The sequence below is a fragment of the Scyliorhinus torazame genome, chromosome 2 (genome assembly GCF_047496885.1).
Source record: "Scyliorhinus torazame isolate Kashiwa2021f chromosome 2, sScyTor2.1, whole genome shotgun sequence".
In the NCBI taxonomy this organism is placed as follows: domain Eukaryota; kingdom Metazoa; phylum Chordata; class Chondrichthyes; order Carcharhiniformes; family Scyliorhinidae; genus Scyliorhinus; species Scyliorhinus torazame.
Window position 1 is genome coordinate 44,563,085 of NC_092708.1, and position 13,199 is coordinate 44,576,283.

The 13,199-nt window shown below is 45.5% G+C and overlaps 1 protein-coding gene across 2 annotated transcripts in view; it reads left to right on the top strand.

Moving 5' to 3' along the window:
• The first annotated feature begins 8,189 nt into the window (after positions 1 to 8,189).
• LOC140387846 (N-myc-interactor-like) overlaps positions 8,190 to 13,199 on the top strand; it is a 35,171-nt gene continuing 30,161 nt past the window's right edge. Inside the window, exons 1-3 of one of the 2 annotated variants that reach the window (XM_072471060.1) lie at positions 8,190 to 8,623; positions 9,646 to 9,706; positions 12,785 to 12,874. In XM_072471060.1, the coding sequence (XP_072327161.1) occupies positions 9,650 to 9,706; positions 12,785 to 12,874 (147 nt within the window). In that variant the 5' untranslated portion in view covers positions 8,190 to 8,623; positions 9,646 to 9,649. The other variant, XM_072471048.1, reaches the window with a different exon arrangement.

The window sequence follows — 13,199 nt, forward strand, 5'->3', positions numbered from 1 at the left end:
ACTAAACCCCGGTGGGATATTTGACCACACATAATCATGTCAGGTTGTTCTGACGAAATGTCACTCAAATCGCCCCTTATTGTGGTAGTTTCCTGAATCAAGGCTAAACAGTCGTGGCCAGGTGCGTCTTCATGGACAGGGGGACCACTAAGAAAACAGGCTGGATTGATAGTGGTACAGTATTTAAATGTCAGACGTGGATTGTTCAAAAGGTATATCTCATACCTATTCTGACGAGCTGCGGTAAGATGCTGAGTCTGCAGTTGCCTCAGTAGTGCGATGACCGAGTGGGAGCTATACACCGTAATATCCTGTTGGAGGGTGAGAGCATGTAACGGCTATGCGATGGCATTGATTGAACGTAAATCCTGTACTAATCGGTACTGGTCTGGTTTAGGCACAGCAAGTATGGGGGTGTTACATTCTGATTGGCAAGGGACCAAAATACCCTGTTTCAACAGCTCTTGAATTAATTTATCTATTGATGGAGCAGCTTGAGATTTCAGGGGGTATTGTCGAATGGAAGGTAGCTTTACATGATCCTTAATCATCACCTTAATAGGTGTAACATTTGTCTTTCCCACTTGTGATGGGTATTCCGCCCAGACCTGTGGATTGACATATTCCAACACATCATGTCCCCTGTGATGCTGCAGTCGAGTGTTAATCGTTTCAGGGACCTCAAAATATTTTATGGTAGTGCCGTCCGGCATGACTTGAAGTGCGTAGTCTGTTGGATCCGAATGATCCACTGCCCTCCTGACCATTCGCCCCATATCCCTGGCATGGTACTGGTCATGGACCTGACGTGTAATATGAGGGCTTACCGAAGCTGACTGTGGCCATAAATGTGGTGATATTGTAACAAAATCGGCTGTACCTTCTTTTCCCGTGACTGTGGCTGTAACCTTGACTGGCCATTCGGTCTCAAGTAATGGCCGGTATTTGTCCTCCAACTCCCTGTTTCGTTCAGTTCTGTCATAGGCCAGGGTAACGTGATGCAGTGACTGTTCAACGTCTAACGTCCACCACTGGGGGGTGATAGAAATATAGCACTGTTGTCTCATACTCCATGATGTAACCGTTACCCCCTCATCTCTGCATTCTAGCTGTAGCTGGAAGATACACAGTAAATCTCGGGCCAACAAGTTACAGTCCAATCCAGTAGTCACTGCAACCTGATGCTCTGCAGACTTATTCTCGTAAGTGACTGTCACAGGTTCAAAAATAGGATACTCACACACCTGTCCTTGGAACCCTGACAATTGCTGCGTGTGGTCGGATAATGGTAATTTAAGTGCTGATTGCACAGAAGACATGGCTGCCCCGTCCTCTTCTTCCAGTAGACCAATGGCCCCTCAGAGGGGGCTGCGGTTGTAGAGCTATTGATTCGTTCGGTGGGTCATAAAAAGGGGGTGAGGGTCCCTGTGGGTGGGTTTGGTATCCTCCTCTTCGCTGATCCACCCACCCAAAGTCACTATATTGGGGCTCCTGCTGGTAAACTACCATTTCTGCCGCTTGTTGGGGTCGCAGATCATCCTTTTTCATTACATACTCAGTCTTAATCTTTGTAACTGAGCCTCCTTCTTGGCCTACACCCTCCTTCCAATAAAATCTGACTGCCCTTGCCATTTGGGAAGGGTAGTTCTCTGTCCAATTCATGTTATTACATTTCACAGCAGTAACCACAGAAGGTGGTAGGCAATACATTAACATAGCACAATATTGAGGGGAATTCTGACCATTTTGATACAGCAAATCGCCTGACTGCCCCCGGTAGATTTCATTAAAACGCTCCAGAAATTCCTCTGGCTCTTCAGTCTTCTTAGGTTTTAGGTCTAAGATAACAGAAAGATTTATGGGCCTTTGAAATGTGCTATTCAACGCATTCAAGATCTGTGTCCTTCTATCGTCGTCTAACGCATAGGCCTGCTGAAGTGCAGCATGACTAGCATAATTCAGGTGGTTAAGATAATTGCGGTACTCTGCTGGGGTTAAAATCTGCTGGACTAGGGCCCAGAGGTCCCTTAAATCAGCTTGATAAATTGAGATGGTAGTTCTCAAGGAATCCATGAAGGCAGCAGGAGATTTTTTCTATCTGGGATTGTAGACATAATAGCCATCATCTCACTGGGTGTCCATGGGAAGTAAACGTCTATCGTGGGGTTCGCTCCCACAGTCACTGCATCGGGGTTTCGCATCTTCCTAATCGGTAACTGTCTCCGAATGTCACCAGGGGGCACTCTAGCTATTTTCCCTGGTTGTTCCAGGACTTCAACATCTCTCCCTGTCACTAGGGGGAGTTCTTTCTCTTCAAAAGAATCTGTTTCAGCTTCCTTTGTTCCCGAACCTTGTGGTTTCTGCTTAGTTTGGAGAGACTTAGGTGATATGCTTACTTTTCCAAATTATTGAATTCTTCTTTTTCTGTCAATTCAAGGCCAGCCATTGAACTACGTAGCTCATCTCTTGTTTGACCCGCGTCTTTCCTCTACTTGCACTTTTTTTTTAAACTTAAAAATGTTTGAAAATTCAAATTGAATTACTGCAACTTGCAAGCTTAGCTCTGATCTCAACTCAGAACTAAATTTACAATTTGCTTAACACAAACTTGTATAACATTTACAACTTAATTATTTCTTTATCTTAACAATTTTTCTTTTAACAAGTTTTTTTTTCTTTTACATACACATAAGTATTAGCAAAATCAACTATCATCTCCAGATTTACACTTTTTAAAATGGTGTCCATGATCTTCTTTAAGTTTCTATTAATCTCCAGATAAAATGAGATAAACCTTATTTCAAGTAAGTAAAACTTAAGATTCTGGCAATTTCAATCAATTGCTTTCGAAAATAATAACTTTTATCAAAGAGGTGGAGAAACCCACTGGTTTCCTTTAATTAATTCAAAACGTAACTTTGCTGGTGTTCACTGACTCAAAGGAAAGGTATCCGATTACACTACAGACTGGTGCTGTTATCTCAAGGCCTGAGTGAGAAGCACTGTCTGTCTTTAACTTTGCCTGCTGCTGTTAACCCTTTGAGAGACTTCTGCTTCAACCAATATGCAGCATTCCCCACAATCTCAACTAGTCCTTGGAACTGCGTTTTTCGCCAATACAGTCCAAGGAGACAATTTTAGCTTAATCAACTATATATTTAAAACGCTCACACATAGAGTTGAACCATCTTCAGATTTAAAAACAGTTATACTGGACTGAACCTTCAGTACTGAAGTCCCATCAGCCCCTGAACCCATATAATAGACTGAACCTTCATTACTGAAGTCCCATCAGCCCCTGAACCCTTATACTTGGAATTGAATCATCATTTGAGATGTCACATCAACCCAAAACCCTAACCCAAGCCGAAACAACAATATGAAATCCCATCAATTAAATTGCTAATCCCCAGACTGACCTGTGATTTCGTCGAGGCGGTCTTTCTGTGCCAACCGCGAGTGACCAGACTAATCAGACGATAAGAAGAGGGGAACAGTCAATGCGCGGTCATTTTCCAGTTCTACATTGAGGGCCCTCATTCCCCATCCTCCTGTTCATAATCAGTCTAATTCTGATTTCGCAGTTGGACCAGGATCGCCCTGAGAAATCCCGGTTTTCGGCACCAAATGTTGATTCCCAAATTTCTTTATCCGTCAGTCTGGCCTCAATAAAAGTCGAGAGGGATTTGCAAGTATAACAAAAGTTATTTTATTCAGCTTGCAAGCTACCTAGTCCACAGTGATACAGATAACATGTTGCTTTCTGCAACCCCGGGAACTAAGTGAATGTCCCAGACAAAGAGATCAGTACTGATACATTCAAATGGCATCAAGTTTCACATACTCGACACCCATAGGTCATCCTATGTCCCTCCTGACTTGTTTGATCTATTCTGATTGGCTCACTTCCAATCCCTTTCTCCGGCCCCTATCAATTCAGCATCACTCTCATAGACACACCTCTTCCTGCTTTTTCCCATGCGGTCTAAAATCCTTTGTCTCTACTTGCCAGAATCAAAGTGGCTTATTTCTACATTACATTAACTAATATCTCTAAAGTAACTATTTTATATCACATTCGTCACCAACACACTCTCAGGTAGCACATTGCAGATCCTAATCCTAATGCTGGATGACATGGTGATGTCGTGATATTGCCACTGGGCCAGTAACGCAGAGACCTAGTGTAATGTTCTGGGGACCCATGGGCTGAATTCTCCGACCCGCTGTGCCACCTTTCTGCCCCGACCCACCGGTGGGATTCTCGATACGCTGGCCGGTTAATGGGGTTTCCCATTGTGGGACAGCACCACGACGTCGGGAAACCCCCGGGCGCCGGCAAAACGGAGAATCCCACCGGCGTAGAATCCTGCCCGATTTTTGAATTCCACCATGGCAGATGTGAAAGTTAAATTAAGTGAAAATCTGGAATTAAAAATCGAATAATGACAACAGTCTCTCCCTCAATGTCAGCAAAACTAAGGGGCTGGTCATTAACTTCAGGAAGCAAAGCACTGCACATACCCATGTCTGGATCAACGGGGCCAAGGTGGAAATGGTTGACAGCTTCAAATTCCTCGGTGTGTACATCACCAACAATCTGTTCTGGTCCACCCACGTCATCGCTACGACCAAGAAAACACAACAGCGCCTATGCATCCTCAGGAAACTAAGGAAATTCGGCATGTCCACATTGACTTTTACCATCTTTTACAGATGCACCATAGAAAGCATCCTTTCGGGCTGCATCACAGCCTGGTATGGCAACTGTTCGGCCCAAGACCGGAAGAAACTTCAGAGAGTCGTGAACACCGCCCAGTCCATCACACAAACCTGCCTCCCATCCATTGACTCTGTCTACACCTCCCACTGCCTTGGGAAAGCGGGCAGCATAATCAAAGAACCGTCCCTCCCAGCTTATTCACTCTTCCAACTTCTTCCATCAGACAGGAGATACAAAAGTCTGAGAACACGCACTAACAGATTCAAAAACAGCTTCTTCCCCACTGTTACCAGACTCCTAAACGACCCTCTTATGGACTTATCTGTTCTCTTCACACACCTTTTCTACTGAGTAGTACGACACTCCTGTATGCTTCACCTGATGCCTGTGTCTATGTATATAAATTCTGTATTTTATGTTTAGCCTATTATGTATCTCCTTTCGTTTTATGGAATGAGCTATTAAGCTGCATGCAGACCAATATTTTTCACTGTACTTCAGTACATGTGACAATATACCAATCCAATCCAATCATGAAATGATTGCTATAAAAATGTCTGGGGGATGAAATTACATTCATCCCCCACCATCTGGCCTGCGAAATTCTACCAACTGTCCTGACTTGACACAATTCACACCTCTTTAACCTGGGGTTACCCCATCTCTGGATCTGTAAAGATTTAATCACCTGCTAATGGTCGCATTCCAAGCATTGTCTGGCATCTTTGAATCTGTCTATCTATATGTTTCTGGAACATACCTCTTCATTTACCTGAGGAAGGGGCAGTGCTCCGAAAGCTAGTGACATCGAAACAAACCTGTTGGACTTTAACCTGGTGTTGTAAGACTTCTTACTGTTTTTATTTTATATGATTATTCTGTGTTCTTCCTACCAAAATGAATCACTTTACACTTCTCCGCACTTAATTTCATCTGCCGCCTCTCTGCCCATTCCATTAACTGATTTATATCCTTTTGAAGTTCTACACCATCCCAGCGCTCAGAACTCTTCATCTCTGTCCCAAATGTGTGACCCGTTATTTTTATACAGTGGCCCTCATTCTAGATCCTTCCACAAGGGGACACATTGGGCAGGTTTTTCTAAACACTCGCCGTCGGGATCATCTCCTCCCATTTAACGTCCATGGCTGGGTCGCCTGATCTCCTGCAGTGTGTCCCACCATGGTGGGATCAGATAACCCCACCCATCCTCTCCACATCCACTCTACTAAGGTCCCTCAGGATCTTCAGTTGAGGTTGGACCAGAATTTCATACAAGCTTAACATAACCTCCTTGCTCTTGTACACAGTACCCCTATTAATAAAGCTAGGGTGCTCTCTACTCTATTAAGCAGTCTCTCAACCTGTGTTGCCAACGTCAATCACTTATGCACGCATAAAACGTTGAGGCCCTCAGACCAATCACCTTCGTGTCATTTCAAAATCTCAAATATTCTTCAATATTTAAGTTGCAGCCTTGGTCACCCTGTAATTATTTCTCTGTAATGGCTACAGGTCATAATATTTCTTTCTTTCTATGCTAGCAATCCATCCATTCTGTTATGAATGCTGTACGCATTCAGACACACAGGCTATAATTCTGTTTTTTTGTGCTGTTAGATCTTTTCTGCTGGAGCGCTCTTAACTTTTTTCTCTGTCCCATCTTGCCACTCTCTGGTTATCAGTACCCAAATCTCTACTCGGCTCCATTTCCTCGTTTCCCTTTGATTTACCAAATCTTTAGTTTCATGATCTCTTCCCCTCACTATTTAGTTTAAAACATTCCGTGGATTGCCATCTAGCCGTGGTATGAGGCTTGAACGTTCTGAGAGCAATGCCATCAGGAGTCTAAAATTCGTGACAGGGTCACTCATTACGGTAAGGTGGGCGAGGAGGAACCAGACAAAGTGAAATCCAAAACAAGTCCTCAACAGCGGATCAGGTGGAAGATACCCCTGTGATATCAGCGGCTGTGATGGAGGATGAAGGCTGCAGCAGTAGTGAGATCACCAGTCGTCGAGGTGCTTTTGCCATTGGGACTAGTCCTACCCTCTGTCAAGGACCATGGGGGGGATTCTCCGAGTCTCCGCGCCGAAATCGCGCTTGGCGCGGGGTGGAGAATGGGCGTCAACCCCGAGATCGGGTCCGACGCCGCTCCCGCAATTCTCCAGTCCTTGATTGCCAATTACTCCACCAATATAAACTCAGCTCTGCCCGATTAAACAAGCTTGCGCTTTTAGAGTACTGAGCGACTGAGTGGGTGGCACGGTAGCACAGTGGTTAGCACTGTTGCTTCACAGCGCCAGGAACCCGAGTTCGATTCCCGGCTTGGGTCACTGCCTGTGCGGAGTCTGCAAGTTCTCCCCGTGTCTGCGTGGGTTTCCTCCGGGTGCTCCGGTTTCCTCCCACAAGTCCAGAAAGATGTGCTTGTTCGGTGAATTGGACATTCTGAATTCTCCCTCTGTGTACCCGAACAGGCGCCAGAATGTGGCGACTAGGGGATTTTCAAGTAACTTCATTGAAGTGTCAATGTAAGCCTACTTGTGACAATAAAAAATATTATAATTGTGCCATTGCGGTAGCTAATGGAAACTCAGGAAACTAAGGAAATTCGGCATGTCCACGTTGACTCTTACCAACTTTTACAGATGCACCATAGAAAGCATCCTATTGGGCTGCATCACAGCCTGGTATGGCAACTGCTCGGCCCAGGACCGCAAGAAACTTCAGAGAGTCGTGAACACCGCCCAGTCCATCACACGAACCTGCCTCCCATCCATTGACTCCATCTACACCTCCCGCTGCCTGGGGAAAGCGGGCAGTATAATCAAAGTTCCCTCCCACCCGGCTTACTCACTCTTCCAACTTCTTCCATCAGGCAGGAGATACAGAAGTCCGTGAACACGCACGAACAGACTCAAAAACAGCTTCTTCCCCGCTGTCACCAGACTCCTAAATGACCCTCTTATGGACTGATTTCATTAACACTACACCCTGTATGCTTCATCCGATGCCAGTGCTTATGTAGTTACATTGTATACCTTGTGTTGCCCTATTATGTATTTTCTTTTATTCCCTTTTCCTCTCATGTACTTAATGATCTGTTGAGCTGCTCGCAGAAAAATACTTTTCACTGTACCTCAGTACACGTGACAATAAACAAATCCAAATCCAATCTGTGCAGAATGCATCCTTTGTGTGTGTGTGTGTGTGTGTGGTGGGGGGGGGGGGGGGGGGGGTGCAAGGGTATCTCTGACAGCAACTTCCAGATTTCCATACTTGCCCGTGCAAACACCACAAATTGCTTTTGCTTTTACCCAATGATGGCAGAGGCTGATTGGTTTACACAACTCACTTCCTTCAAACAAGAATTTGGGTGTAAACGATGTGAAGCCTCAGCTGGGAATAAATGTGCCGACGCCTCACTCCCAGGGTGATTGTTTAATTAACCCTTAAAGGCGGCAGCCAGCATAACATCAATAGCAGTTCTCCAGTCTCACTTTAAATACATTTGTCAAATAAGTCACTAATCAGATCAAAGCTGAGAGTTTGCACTTATGCTGTTTGATTGGGAAAACTGTGCAAACTTGCGTCCTAAATATTTAAAAAAACACGGACGCAATCAGGTCAGATGATTTCTTGTAAAGTGCCATTCTGGAAACTGAAAGTAAAAATAATCGCGAGTAAACAGCGGAACAAGTCAGGCGAATAATCGGAATTGACAGAGAAGCGGCCTGATCATCGCCTTTCCGCCACTACTTGTCTTGAGGGAAGATCAGGAAAGGGGGAACCAATTCTGCAGCGCTGGGATTAGCGGGGTAAAAGAGGCGAGGCTGCAGCGCTGGGATTCGCGGGGTAAGAGAGGCGAGGCTGAACTCGACACCACCCCCACACACAACAGTAAGTTTCTCAGGTCGGGCTTGCTGTCCACACAACGCTCAGCACTCAGAGGAAACACTGGGAATCATTATGTGAGATTGTGATGTTTTAATGTTATTTTAAGAGCATTTTGAAGTCTTAACTCGACCTAAAAACACAGTTTTCGGTTTTAAAGTGTGCAGCGTGTTTAGTCAATGTGACAGCAGTCTTGCTGACTTGTGGGATATTTGGTTGCCTCAACGGCTCGGTCGCCATTACAAAATCCTTTAAAACATTTCATACCCCTGCCTTTTTAAGAGGTATTATTGACTAGCTGAAGATTCAGGGTCTCCCCTTCCCTCCTGGCCTTCCACCTTTTGGCATGCTCAGGTAGAACATAGAATATACAGTGCAGAAGGAGGCCATTCGGCCCATCGAGTCTGCACCGACCCACTTAAGCCCTCACTTCCACCCTATCCCCGTAACCCAATAAACCCTCCTAACCTTTTTGGTCACTAACAGCAATTTATCATGGCCAATCCACCTAACCTGCACGTCTTTGGACTGTGGGAGGAAACCGGAGCACCCGGAGGAAACCCACGCACACACAGGGAGAACGTGCAGACTCTACACAGACAGTGACCCAGCACGGAATCAAACCTGGGACCCTGGCGCTGTGAAGCCACAGTGCTACCCACTTGTGCTACCGTGCTGCCCATAGCCATTACAAGGTAGCCATTACCTTGTGTGAGCCCTGGTAACTTCAGGGGGGGTCTGACAATTGATCCCAGCCCTGCCTTAACTCACTTTGACCTGTGTTTCCCACTCAAGGTCAAAAGTCATGATCAGTTTGTAGGCTGCTCAAACTACTTACAAAGGGCAAGTAGACATTTCCTCCTGGGTCCTAGATTTGAACCCCAAAACCTCAGAGCTGTAAGCCCATTGTCTAACTAATTCCATTAACAGATTTCACCTCGGGAGGATATTTGTGATGTCATATTGCATTTGCTCTGGATTAAATTTAGTATTTATGCAAATTAATTTTGCTTTTCTTTGACGAACAGATATATGGATGGGCAAAACGAAACCAAGCCTCTATCTGCATGTGATGATAACTCACAATCTGTAAGTATTTAACCAAAAATATGTTGTGTTAAATCTAAATCCATCTTCATAAACACAAAAGCCCATCTATTTTGCATATATAGACAACCATTTCAGCGTAAAGCAAGGAAATTAGAACATGGGGAAAGATTGCAATGGCACAATGTTGTGTTTGTAAATAACCATGTTACCTTATTTATTGCCAAACAACATTTGTTTTATTTTCCTGTAACCTCATATCAGAGAGGCGGAGAAGCACTGGCACCAGAGGAGAGAGACACTGTCATGGGGAGGGGATGGCGGTGAGGTAGAGAGGCACAGGTTCACTTGGTTTTGAGTATAAAAGAAGCAGCTTGCATTTCTGAAATGTCCAACGTGTTTCATGCAGTCAGTTACTCTGTTGTTATGCAGGTGAACCTGGCGGCCATTTTGTGCACAGCTAACTCTCGCAGACAGCAATGAATGTCCCAACTAGTTTGTTTTGGAGGTGTTGATTAAAGAAATGGTGCTGGCCAGGACATTGAAAAATTCATTGTTCTGCTTCACACAGCAATCTGGGATTTTCACTGCCCATTGAGCACATCGACAAAACCTTGATTTATAATCTAGCCTAAAGGTTAGAACCTTCAGAAATACAGCAATTCTTCAGAGCTACACTGAAGTATCAGCCTAGATTATATGCTGTATTCAGGCTTGAGTTTCCAATCTCTTGACTCCGAGATTTTGATTGAACACAAATTGCAAATGAGATCAGGAGGAGAATTATCCATTTACTTTTAAGCACAACTTTCTAACAAAACACTGTCCTTATTTCTGAAAATATGAATGGTCAGTGGCTGTATTGCTGTCTAAAATATTTTAAAATTGTGTAACTTTCTTTGACCTATAAATCCAGACTGTCATCAGTGCTAGGTGATTTCCCCGGCTGATCTAGGGAATAAAGAGATCAGGGGCGAGATTCTCCGACCCCCCGCAGGGTCGGAGAATCGCCGGGGGCTGGCGTGAATCCCGCCCCGCCGGTTGCCGAATTCTCCGGCACTGGATATTCGGCGGGGGCGGGAATCGCGCCGCGCCGGTTGGCGCCCCCCCCCCTCCCCCCCGCGATTCTCCGGCCCGGATGGGCCGAAGTCCCGCTGCTAAACACCACCTACCTTACCGGCGGGACAAGGCGGTGCGGGCGGGTTCGGGGGTCCTGGGGCGATCTGGCCCCGAGGGGTGCCCCCATAGTGGCCTGGCTGCGATCGGGGCCCACCGATCCACGGGCGGGCCTGTGCCGTGGGGGCACTCTTTCCCTTCCGCCTTCGCCACGGTCTCCACCATGGCGGAGGTGGAAGAGACTCCCTCCACTGCGCATGCGCGGGAATGCCGTCAGCGGCCACTAACGCTCCCGCGCATGCGCTGTCCAGAGATATCATTTCCGCGCCAGCTGGCGGGGCACCAAAGGCCTTTTCCGCCAGCTGGCGGGACGGAAATTCGTCCGGCGCGGGCCTCGCCCCTTAAGGTTGGGGCTCGGCCCCCCAAGATGCGGAGCATTCCGCACCTTTGGGGCGGCGCGATGCTCGACTGATTTGCGCCATTTTGGGCGCCAGTCGGCGGACAATGCGCCGATACCGGGAGAATTTCTCCCCAGGTGATCGTAGTACTGTGCCATATAGACCAGAAGGTCTTGGGTCCCAATTTGGATCAGTACTGAGTTAGTTGTTTGCAGATAGAACAGCAGTTGATGTGCGACTTTTGACCTTGGTGTCTCGGAGCTACAGAAATCAATGTCCATTCCTTTAGTAAAGTCTTGCAGGAAAATATTTTTGTGCATATCTATGATGAATAGTTACTGTACCCTTAACACCATGTAGGTGATGCCCCTTTAAGACTGGGTTTGGAACCCTTGGGGACTCCGCCTCTGGCTCCGCCTACCAGGGTGACCAGGGTATATAAGGTGACGCCCTGTAGGTGGCACTCAGTAAGCACACTCTCAGTTACTGACTAGTTCTCTGCTTATTAAAGCCTTTATTTACCATTCTACACTCCGTATCATTATTGAGGGTACTACAGTACCTCTGACAGGGAGTTCTTCGCGGTGATTGGAATATTGACGCAATGTTACTTCAAGCACGAAGAATGGCCATTTCTGGGCATTGGTTGGTTTACTGGTATCTGTGCAATTTAACCCAGTAAGTAGCTTCAGACGAGAAAGAAGGGGAGAAAGATGACATATGAAAATCCAGCTCATGCCCTCGGTATTCAATCTTACTGGTCAAAATACTAACGTGACATTACATTGCATGTATCATGGAATTGTTACATATTTATAGAATCATAGAATTTACAGTGCAGAAGGAGGCCATTCAGCCCATGTCTGCACCGGTCCTTGGAAAGAGCACCCTACTTAAGCCCATGCCTCCACCCTATCCCCTTACCCAGTAAACGCGCCTAGTCTTTTTGGACACTAGGGGCAATTTATCATGGCCAATCCACCTAACCTGCACATCTTCGGACCGTGGGAGGAAACCGGAGCACCCGGAGGAAACCCACGCACACATGGGGAGAACGTGCAGACTCCGCACAGACAGTGACCCAAGCCAGGAATCGAACCTGGGATCCTGGAGCTGTGGAGCAACTGTGCTACCGTATAAGTGGCCAGACAGACCTAGTTATGGTATATAAGGATCAATTATTGCTGAATGAATGAGACTTCCTGAACACATTACAAATAACGCAACTTTCAACTGTCAGGGAAAATTATTCAAAAGCTTGAACAATTGCCTCTAACTGTTCAGTCATTTTTAGCATTGTTTCAGGAAATATTTTTACCTATTTTCAACTATAACTGATTCTATTCATGTTTAAAACATAAACAAAATCTATTGACTGATGAATACCCAAAAGAAAAAAAGATATCTTAATTTCTGAATACAATTCTTTGTCAGACTGTTTTCTCAAATCTGTAGAAGAATCATTTAGATCCAAAACGTTAACTCTGTTTCTCTCCACAGACGCTGCCAGACCTGTGGGGTATATCTAGTGTTTTCTGTCTTCATTTCAGATTTCCAGCAGTATTTTGCTTTTATCTCACTAGTCTTTATCTGTCTGGTTTTCCAGGATTTTGAAGTGATTCAAGACAATCATCAGGACAATATGAATCTTTCAGAAAAACTTCAGCTGGCAAAAGATGAGCTAGCGTTGTGGCAGGTACAACATTATCTGACAGTATCGTCTGACTTTTATCTTGCTGTAATTCCAGATTGAGCTTCCTGCAATCACAAGAATAAACTTACGTGAACCACTGGCGGAACACTCATAGCTGGAAAGGGAAATTAGGCTTTGAAGTCAAATGCATAGGTTCAGGGCTCTCTTGAATGACGATCAAAATAACTGACTGATTTTACCTATTTATTGTGATCTTGTCATCACTAATCCTGCAACTCCCTCCCTAACAGCACTGTGGGTGTACCTATAGTTCAGGAACTGCAGCGGTTCAAGAAGGCAGCTCACCACCACCTTCTCAAGGGCAACT